General features: G+C 37.0%; 2 protein-coding genes across 2 annotated transcripts; both read left to right on the top strand.

The window, feature by feature from the left end:
- Nucleotides 1-5,754: 5,754 nt before the first annotated feature.
- Nucleotides 5,755-6,827, top strand: LOC127498511 (transcription factor Sox-14-like). The gene has a single exon (XM_051867893.1). It carries the CDS (start codon nt 5,929-5,931, stop codon nt 6,607-6,609), a length of 681 nt encoding a protein of 226 aa, XP_051723853.1. The 5' UTR covers nt 5,755-5,928; the 3' UTR covers nt 6,610-6,827.
- A 2,562-nt stretch (nt 6,828-9,389) lies between these two features.
- LOC127525043 (claudin-18-like) lies at nt 9,390-11,347 on the top strand. The gene is made up of 5 exons (XM_051917233.1): nt 9,390-9,783; nt 10,174-10,338; nt 10,502-10,652; nt 10,755-10,853; nt 10,967-11,347. The coding sequence occupies exons 1-5, from the start codon at nt 9,564-9,566 to the stop codon at nt 11,064-11,066; spliced, it is 735 nt and encodes a 244-aa protein (XP_051773193.1). The 5' UTR covers nt 9,390-9,563; the 3' UTR covers nt 11,067-11,347.
- The last annotated feature ends 28 nt before the right edge of the window (nt 11,348-11,375 follow it).

Below are 11,375 nucleotides of genomic sequence, written 5' to 3'. Positions count from 1 at the left end.
GTCGGTGAACACAATCCACCGTGCCATTCGCCGTTACCGGCTAAAACTCTATAGGTTAAAAAAGAAGCCATATCTAAACATGATCCAGAAGCGCAGGCGTTTTCTCTGGGCCAAGGCTCATTTAAAATGGACTGTGGCAAAGTGGAAAACTGTTCTGTGGTCAGATGAATCAAAATTTGAAGTTCTTTTATGGAAAACTGGGACGCCCTGTCATCCGGACTAAAGAGGACAAGGACAACCCAAGTTGTTATCATGGTATGGGGTTGCATGAGTGCGTGTGGCATGGGCAGCTTACACATCTGGAAAGGCACCATCAATGCTGAAAGGTATATCCAAGTTCTAGAACAACATATGCTCCCATCCAGACGTCGTCTCTTTCAGGGAAGACCTTGCATTTTCCAACATGACAATGCCAGACCACATACTGCATCAATTACAACATCATGGCTGCGTAGAAGAAGGATCCGGGTACTGAAATGGCCAGCCTGCAGTCCAGATCTTTCACCCATAGAAAACATTTGGTGCATCATAAAGAGGAAGATGCGACAAAGAAGACCTAAGACAGTTGAGCAACTAGAAGCCTGTATTAGACAAGAATGGGACAACATTCCTATTCCTAAACTTGAGCAACTTGTCTCCTCAGTCCCCAGACGTTTGCAGACTGTTATAAAAAGAAGAGAGGATGCCACACAGTGGTAAACATGGCCTTGTCCCAACTTTTTTGAGATGTGTTGATGCCATGAAATTTAAAATCAACTTATTTTTCCCTTAAAATGATACATTTTCTCAGTTTAAACATTTGATATGTCATCTATGTTGTATTCTGAATAAAATATTGAAATTTGAAACTTCCACATCATTGCATTCCTTTTTTATTCACAATTTGTACAGTGTCCCAACTTTTTTGGAATCAGGTTTGTATTAGACAAGTTTCAGTCCGGGTTCAGAGCTCAGTACAGTACAGAATCTGCTCTTTTGAAAGTACTAAATGATCTGTTATTTGCTGTCGACTCTGGAAAATGTGTTGTTTTGGTTCTCTTGGTTTTAAGTGCAGCCTTCGACACCATCGATCACTTTATTTTACTGAAATGTCTGAAGCAGTACGTTGGTATTAAGGGAACAGCCTTAAAGTTGTTCTCATCCTACCTTAAAGTTAGAACTTTTTCTGTAACCAATGAAAATTGTATTTCTTCCTCTGCTACCTGCACATGTGGTGTGCCACAGGGCTTCATCTTAGGCCCTGTTCAGTTCTCCCTTTATCTCCCTCTTTTAGCCAATATCTTTGGTAAGCATTAGATCTCATCACTGTTACGCAGACAACATACAGCTTTATCTTCCAATGAAACCAGAAGAGAACATATCTCTTCAGTCACTGTTTGATTGTTTGAGTGATGTTAAAAGTTGGATGGTGAAAAACTTTCTTCAATTAAACAATTCCAAGACTGAAGTGTTGGTTTTTGGATGTCCTGAATGTGCTAACATCCTCTCAAAATCCCTGGGTATTATAACTAACACTGTTGGCACTTTTGCATGAAATCTGGGTTTCATTTTTGACTTGACTCTTGAATTTAATAAACAAATCCAGTTTTTCAGTCTTCCCTGTCAGTCTCCTATGCTGTTGACATAGTAAACGCAGTGCAGCATATTAATTTTAACTTGTCTGTGCAGAACTATTAATAAAACTAAACTAAAACAAGGTCTTGTCAAAGCAAGCAGCATTCCATGATTCACAGCTTTTGTTAAAGCAAAAAAAGGTAGTGAAAATAAGTAAGACCTTCTGGAGTAAACATTTAATTGTAATGACATAATATGACACTGATATGTGACCACCAAAAAAACTGCATCTCTGCATTTCTGTACATCCCCCATCAACTCATACTGAGTAAGTATCGCCATGCTTACAGGGCACCTTTCACGTAAAAGCTCCGTTTAATTTGCTGTGGCACATTTGAAATCTTTAGCCTGCATTAAGTGCTTTTCTCAGAAATGCCTTATTGCAAATGTCTCTAACTGACTGCTGACTGCTGTGATTTGGGGCTTGCAGATAGGCAGGCAATAATGTCTCCCAGCTTTATCTGCAGTATTAATTTCACAGGGGCGAGACAGTGGCTAGGGATAGATCATGACACCTCTCAGGATTTGAGCTGTCTCCTTCATTCCTCCAACACATTTTTACCACAAATATTTCCATGAAAGGCTATTAAAGCAAAGCTTGACTTCTCTCAAATATGATTAAAATAAGCACAAGATTTATCCCCCAGAGCAGAGGAAATCTGTAGGATTGCTCTGGAAGAGGTTTTCAAAATGCACCGCTTGAAGGTGTCAACTAGCTCTTTACCACACCGAAAAAGGTCAGAGAGTGTTTTATTTCATGCCTAAATATCTCTGTATTTACAAATTCATGCAACATGCAGATAAAAATTTTGAAACTGCTTGAAATAATTTAGAATAGTCAAAGAATTTTGGGGCGTATCAAACTGTACAGTGGATATAAAAAGTCACACCCCTGTTAGAGCATAGACAGACACTAGAGTGTAGACACTGTGTATACATATTACTGTATGCAGTGCATTTAATTTCTAGAAAAGCATTCACTTTCATTTCATAACTATCTCTTTTTCTTTTCTTTCCATCTCTTTTTTTTTTCTCAAGCACTGCATTTTCCATCTAATTCTTCTAAATGTATTCCTACATGATATATCAAAGAAATGGTATTTTGAGTCCTGGGGTACAGCATCACTTTTGCTTGGAGGAAACACAGGTTATGATGGTCAATTTGTGCTGTTGGCAAGTTTTACTAATCACTCTCCATGAGGAACATATTGTCTGCGCTTAATTTCACTCCCTGAGAGTGTACAAAGCATCCAATTATATTCAAAACACAGCCATATTTGTATATATGTATATGATAATAAATATGACCCTTGACATTTACCTGCTTCACTGGTCAAATATTTTTACTTAACATATCACACATACTTATTTGAAACCTAAATAAATTACATTATGTTACAATAGATAGTTTAATTTTATATTTAGAGGTGTATGCTAAGCTCTTTTCATCCTACTTGTCATTTGAGGCTGTGAAAAAAGGCATCTAAAAGCAGGATATAGATTTGATAGCTCTTTCAATGGGCATATTATCTCCCTGTAAAAGGCAAATAAAAAGCAATCAGCTTCACAGCATGACCAGTGCCCCCCTGTGTCAGAAATCCCTCAGTGCAGAAAATATAATCTCATGCTGGACACAGCAAATCACTAACTGTCCTCTCTCTCATTTATCTGAACAATTTACACAAGCAGTGGGCTCGAGACATACATTAGGAAGGTATCTTTTCCTTGACATGGAAAGATTATTCATGGCTAACATTGTTATCCATGGCCAGCCAGGCGTCTGCAGATGTTCCTTTTTGAACATAACGCAAAAACATGTCTTTAGACTTCAGTCATTCTCATGCACTTCGTCAAATCACAATAGTTTTACATGTTAAAAAAAGGGTAAATTCAGGAAATGTCTTGATATTTTGGTGTGTTTTTTTTTTCTCTCCAGCGCATCATCAAGCTTCGGAGCGTTATGAATCTTTTGTGTCGAATCATGATTCTGATCGTGTGTCAAACCGCCAAACTGCTGAAATCATGTGACTTTGGCGCTCCGAACCGCTGATTCGACACAAAAGATTCATAACGCTCCGAAGCTTCATAAAGCAGTGTTTTGAAATCGGCCATCACTATATAAGTCGTTATTTTGTTCTTTTGGCGCACCAAAAATATTCTCATCACTTTATAATATTAATATTGAACCACTCTACTCACATGAACTGATTTAAATATGTTTTTAGTACATAAATGGATCTTGAGAGAGGAAATGTCATTGCTGGCTATGCAGGCCTCACTGAGCCATCGGATTTCAACAAAAATATCTTAATTTGTGTTCCGAAGATTAACGAAGGTCTTACGGGTGTGGAACGGCATGAGGGTGAGTAATTAATGACATTATTTTCATTTTTGGGTGAACTAACCCTTTAAGTTAATGATGAAAACAAAAACCTGCTGTTGATAATGAAAGTATTTTTGTTCTTTATTTCTAAATTCCTATTTGCCATACTTGCATTTGTAACAGCTATGCAGATAAAAAAAGCAAGACCTTGACTTTTAAAAACAAAACATGGTCAGTGACTAGTTCAGCCATAGCAAAGCAAGTGGAAATTCATTCGATTAGCTGGTGGCAAACATATCAACTCAGGGGATGTTTACACGATAACGATATGCTTAAAACGGTGAAGTTTCTCCTTTGAGTTTTCTGCGTACAGACGTCACCATTGTCAAAACGATCCCCATTCACGCGAAAACGACTAAAAACGCTGTATTCTGCTGCCAGTCCATTAGATAGCGATGAAACACCATAGACTGAACATGTAATACGCATGTGCATGACGTCGTCGTTTCCACAGATTCGCGTTTTTGTTGTTTACACGGAGACCGTTTTCAAAAGCTTGCGTTTTCAGGCACCCAAAACGCCACTGTCGTGTAAATGAACAGCCAAAACGCATTCAAAGTTTTACGTTTTTAGTTGAAAACGGTGTCGTGTAAACGGCCCCTTAAAGGGTTAGTTCACACAAAAATGAAATTTCTGTCATTGATTACTCACCCTCATGTCGTTCCAAATCCGTAAGACCTTCGTTCTGGCCTTCTCCTGTGTCAGCATCACACACATGCGTCGTGCTGCTCACGTATACAGCGTAGGCCAATAACTGAGCTGGCATTAGGACATAAACATGGAAGCACTGCACTGCGTTTACTATGTCAAGTGTGTAGGAGACTGACATGGAAGAGAAGAGATTGAATAAAGTCGTTATTTTTGTTTTGTTTATGCGCAAAAGAGTATTCTCGTTTTATAAAATTAAGGTTGAATGCAATTAATTGTGAATGCATGCATGAATATAAAGTATTAAATTAATGTAAAAAAAAAGTGAAATGTGAAATTTTCTACATGAATTTATGTAAATGAGATTAAAACAATTTTTTTCATAGAATATCTAAAAACAAAACATAATTCTGTTCAGATGTGAATAGCAAATGCTTCAAAAATGTAAAACACCATTTAATCGTCAAATAATCTAAAACAGCATTTATCTTATTCTTTTATCATTGTTATGCATACAAGTTATGAGCTCAAATTAATTGAGAGACTAGGCTACATGAAATGTTTGTACTTTTAGACATTCATTCACTTTGCAGGAGCATTTGAAATGAACTGACCAAGGCAAGAAGTTGATTAAAAGAAAAAAATGGAAATGGTCACAGCATCTACAATTAACCTTATGCGTTTAAGCTAAACTGTTGATAAAAAAAAAAGTTATGGACGTGTTATGCCTATGACAGCTTTTGTTGTAATTAATCCAGCACCAAGGACAGCATTTAATAGTGTCCTCGCAGTGTAAGATCAAGGCTGTGCGCGCGCGCGTGTGTTTTTAAGAGAGCGGCTTACCTAAACTTTTATAGACAGCTTGAAAGTCAATTTAATTTCATTTAGTCCCCTTTTTGCAGAAATGACAGGTTTTCTGGTGTCATTGTAACTGTGTTTGTCGCTCACGCGCTGATTGGGCGCGGAAGGTGATGATGTGTCAGAGCGCGCGCTCCTTGCTGCAAAGCTTTCTTTGAAACTCTCTGCACTTGACAGAGATTTGAAACAAATATCTCACAAACCAAGAGGTCGTTCACACACACATACACACACTTCACTGTTAGTTGCAAAGAAATAATCCTGCCCTTCAAACAGGGCGTTCATTCCGCTGCATCTCCATGAAATAGACGTGCAGATCTCATCTCTTTTCACCAGAGCAGGAACCCTCTCTTTCCATAGATGATTTCAATATACTTTCAGGTGTTATAGCAACTTTTTTTTTCTTCCGTGACGCAAAGCAGCAAATGAACCTGAGGAACATGGTGAAGCAACCCATGGAGCACATCAAGAGACCAATGAACGCGTTCATGGTCTGGTCGCGAGGTCAGAGAAGGCAGATGTCACTGGAGAACCCAAAGATGCACAACTCTGAGATCAGCAAGAGACTCGGTGCCGAGTGGAAGTTGCTCTCCGAGTCTGAAAAACGACCTTACATCGACGAGGCCAAAAGACTTCGCGCCCAACACATGAGAGAGCATCCAGATTACAAATACCGACCGAGACGCAAACCCAGAGGACTTTTGAGGAAGGACACTCTGTTGTCTTTAGCGCTTCACAGCGAGCGAGACTTTCAAAGCGTCTCAGCTTTGACCAAACCACGACCTCTCCATTCAGCTGCGTCCATGCAACATCCTTTCATTGAGCAGAGCCGATCCAATACCACTGCTTTCCAACATGAAAAACCTGCTTTAACCCCTGGCTCGTTGGTTTTTTCTCCAGCTTTAGGCTATCAGAGTGGACACAGGTCCATCGGGGGTCTGGGATGCCCCGGTCAGTACGCGCACACTCACCTGTCACCTGCAAACCCCGGATACCTGCTGCCCTGTAACTGTTCGCCCTGGTCTTCTTCCAGTCTCACACCTCCACTTGCCTACATAGTGTTTCCAGGTATGAGCAAGACTGCAATTAACTCTTCAGCGCTGTGATTAATATCGCGGAAAGTTTTTAAGAGAGAAGACGACTGGTCTTTTTCCGTTTCTTACTTTAGGTTTAAGTGCAGCTTTAATGCGTTGATTAAAAGTGGACAACACTTTGATTAGTAGATTAGTATAATTTCATTAATAATACCCACCTACTTACTATAGACCATTTTCACAGACTGTGATGACGCGTTTTAACAGTCATCAATATCGTAAATCCTGCAAAGTTTTTTATATTTTCATTTTAAAAATGCTAGTTTACAAAAATAGTTAACGCTGCTTGTGAGGGTGTTTTTACAGCAGCTATGGAAGTGACGGTAAAAAATTACACCTTTCTCCTAATCGCTCTCTATTTTTTCCTCTTTTTGAAATTTATGAAAACATTGTTGTGAAGTTTTTCTTTTGCTATTTGTGCAAATGGAAACACAAAAAATATATTTAATGAAGTCTCTCATTCCGCTTCTGAGAAACCCGGAAATGGGAAAAGGGTCTATTTAGTTAGTTAGTTATGCTAGTTGGTTTTGGAATTTCACATTTGTTTTCGCATTGATTTATGAAGCAGATTTGGGATTATTGTAATAATTATAAATGATAGAATTACTTAATGCTCAGAGCCAAAGATGAATTTTAACACAATCAAATACCAGACAACACATTATGATTTGAAGTGCGTCATTTGTGTATTGAAATTTTGCTTCACCCGAACTTTTTATATAATGAAAATGCAGTGAAAGACTCTTTCAAAGACATTTTCTACAGTCTAAAATGCCAAAAACAACAACAAAATATATACAGTGGGCACTGTATATATTTTTAAAAAATCAAGTGTTACTTCCATTTGGCCTGCTGATTTGTAAAAGTGTTCAGTATCTGTAAGCTATTTTTAGTAGCAAATATGTCTACAGCATAGACAGATAAAACTTGTTTTAAAAGCTGCTCTGCTGATGTAAGATGTATGTTTGCAGAGTTCACTGTGCTCTCAGGAAGAGGCTGAGACAGAAAAACACTTCCTGCCACATTGACTATCAAAACATTAGAACTGTCCATTTCACAAAATTTCAACAACTATCACCAAATTTTATGGCGTTACCAAATTCAGAAAAATTAAGTCATTTTGGGAGAAAACTCTGGCTTGATCACAACAGCAGCAGCTTGCCACAAACTAAGAGAGTCACCCAGCGGACAAAACTAAAGTCAGAAATATTCTTATCTTGTCTGAATGTAGTTACAAATGTACAAAGTATTTTATTATTATTTTTATTTATTTATTTATTTATTTTTACATTGTCTTAATTATTTTCTTGTCATTTCTTGTTTATAAAAAATGTAGTCATGTAGTCTATTTATTTACTTATTGATTTATTGAATTTATTATTTATTTGTTCATTGTTTATGTAATGCTTCAGCAATACTGAACAAGTCATGCCAATAAAGCTCATTTGAATTGAACTGAATTGAGTAATTTACAACAACTTTGAACGTGGCTCAACCAATCATAATCAAGGACCGGAACTATCCATTTTATAAACTCAATTATACAGCCAAGCCAACATTGGACTAACTCATTAGAATTTTCTTGTTAATGTTTATTTATTTCATTTTAAAATGTCTTAATTTCAGTGCTGTCTTTATTTGATTATTGCTGGTTATTGATATGGTCTTGTATGATTCATGAATTATATTCAGGCAACAGTCCTTTATAGTCAAAAGCTGTGATTGAAATCTTAAAAGAAAAAGACATTGTATCAATAAAAAAACAAATTGTCTTGTAAATGTTTGTTTGTTCTGTTTTTTGCCTTCCCTGTTTTCAACAAGTGCAGATTTGCATTTGCCATTGTTTTTTCCTCCCTTGTGTCCTGAAATCTTTTTTCACATTTTATTCTCTCTGTCCTTCATCTGACCCCTGTCCATTATAATACATTTATATTGATGTTCTAGTATAGACAACATGTATGCATATTTAGCCTAAATAAAGTTCTGTAGGGGTTATTTTGGGAACAACCCCTTCTTTTTGTTAAATACAATTCAACTGTCTAAATCAAAATATGAATAATTTATAAATATATTTAATTGCAATAGGTGGAATAATACCGAGAGACAAGAGGTGGGACAGGTGAAAAATCACCGGTCTTAATCATATATGGTTCTTATAGGCCTTTCTTCAGTTTTTGTGTTATAATGTCCATCTCATTGTAATATTCTTAACTTATATATATAAAATGTGAATTTCTTGTATTTACCTTTCAACAGAAAATGCTGTTTGTGTCTGGAACAAATCCAAATGATTAATTATAATAAACTAGCTACAACTGCATAATATCATGCACATTCATAAAGGTGTTCACTGTTTTTTCATAATTTTATTGGATACTACACCTTATCACGTGCATCTCACCATACAATTAAACGCTATAAAATGTTTTTAAACTATTGCTCATTCCATTTATAATGTCTCATGTTTTGTTTTCTGTCCTGACAAATGTAATTAATTACTAATTTCTATCAGATTCTTTTAATCATCTGCTGATTCTTCATGCATCAGTATTAGTAAAGTATTCAGCAGAGGAACAATCAGAGGTGAAGACAAAATAAAGCAGACTTCATCTTGAATTACATGTTTACTCACTCAAACAAAATGATCTAATAATTAGGTGTGCAATTTAAGACGTGTCTGAACTGATCTTAGATATTACACATCAAGTGACCTCAAGTATAATTTGTGTTAGTTAATGCTTTGACAGATGCCGCTTATGATGATTAAAATCCTCCTTTTATGTTTCTGTTAGAAGTAGGTGGAACTATGACCACTCGAAGCTTAACATAAGCATCACTTCATGAGTGTGCATGTGAGCCTTCACACTTTAAAAAGCAGTCTCACCCCATTCAGCTTCAGTTGAACTCAACGCTTGACACCACCAGCTTCACCAGATCTTTAACCAAGAAACGAAGACAGAAGCAGAATGAGTGCCTACGCGCTGCAAACCACAGGTTTTGTATCAGGAGCCATTGGTGTGGTTGGAGTTTTTGCAGCCACGGTTATGGATGTCTGGTGCGCCAGAAACCAGCAGGAGCAAAAGTTAACTTCCATCTACACTTATATGGGCCTGTGGAAGAATTGCGAGGTGTCCGGCTCTGGATTCGCAGAGTGCCAACCTCTCTACAGCCATTTGAACTACTCAGGTGGGTTGAGATAGTGATTTTTGGAGATTTACTACAAATCCAACTGAATTTTGTACAAACCCAAAATGGACATTATAGTTTATTTCTGAACCTATAACATTGAGAGTGAACTTTGTGCCAGAAGTGTTGCTCATTTTCACCAAATATTCCTTATTGTGTGTACTGTTCAAGAACTGCTAGCCTAACAATGAAGGAGGATAAGCAATGTGAAATGATTTTCAATAAGATGATATATATATATATATATACACTCTTTTTTGTCTCCAATTTTGTTATCATCTGCTTTAGTCCACATTTAATAATACTAGGTAGAAATCAAACAAAAAGCACTGACTCAAAGGCCCTCTACTATCCTGTGTTTTTTACTATCCTGTTTGTTTTCTTTTTCAGGAATCCTTCAGGCTGTAAGAGCTTTGATGGTATTAGCCATTTTAGTGAGTGTGATCGCAGCGTTCATCGGATTCTTCTGCCTGAAGTGTCTCAAAATGAGAAGTATGGAGCTATCGACCAGGGCCAAACTGATGCTAAGTGCAGGGATCTTGTTTATCATTGCTGGTAAACAAAAGCTTATTCATTACTCACTGACTAAAGTAACTTAAACCCACTGATCTTTCAGTTATTCATTTCTATTAGGTTTACAGACATAATTATTACTGTTGTTATTACAATAATTCCAATTGTAATACACAAGATCCATAAAAATCATTGTTCTTTTCAGGCCTTTGTGGTATTTCTGGAGCATCAGTGTATGCTGATCAAATTGTGCCTAGTTTCATGATGACCCCATACAATCAAAAGCAAGGAGAGAAGGGAGGGATACAATGTGGGAATGGCAACGGCATGCAAGGAACTGATTCATTTGCTTCCAGGTAAGATGAAACACCACTGATTTTCCACTGGCAAATGTTCAGTGGTGTTATGTGCTGGTCACATCACTTTCTGTTTCCTCCATCTTTGTTTTGAATGGTCAGGTACACATTTGGCCCCGCCCTCTATATAGCCTGGGTAGGAGGAGCTTTGTTACTTCTGGGAGGAATTTTGAAATGCATCGCATTCAAAATAATGCTAACGTAAGTCACTGCATTTGAAAGTGTAACAGATCTATCTATGTAAATAGATGTTCTGTGACATATTAAGTTGAGAAGTACATGGGTTGTAAACTAACTAGCATGTTCTATTTTAGCAACACTGATAAGAGAGAAGGATACATTTACAACGCCCCAGCCCAGTGCAGGCCGGAAGTTGAAGAGCTCCAAGTCCAGAGAGTGAGAACAGAACAATAAAAAAAATAATAATAATAATGTCAGACCTATATAATGCTTTGCACTGATGAAATGAAGTTTTTTTTTTTTTTTTTTTTTTTTTTTTTTAGGGGTGCTGTTTTCAATAATTGCACTGTGTTCATTGTCTTTTTAATGTCTCTATTGAAAAGTCTTAATTGTATAATTGGGTAAATTGGTCAGATAAGGTTGGAATGTCACAGGTGTTTAAGATTCAACAGCCAAACACTGTAAATCATTTGCTGTTTGGAATTATAATAAACTTTTGCCATAACTGTACTGGACATGTAGCAGCTTAATTGTTTGGCCTAG

This window comes from Ctenopharyngodon idella, chromosome 2, assembly GCF_019924925.1.
Source record: "Ctenopharyngodon idella isolate HZGC_01 chromosome 2, HZGC01, whole genome shotgun sequence".
NCBI classification, from domain to species: domain Eukaryota; kingdom Metazoa; phylum Chordata; class Actinopteri; order Cypriniformes; family Xenocyprididae; genus Ctenopharyngodon; species Ctenopharyngodon idella.
The sequence above is the reverse complement of the archived record's forward strand: the minus strand, read 5'-3'. Positions and strand labels throughout refer to the sequence as shown.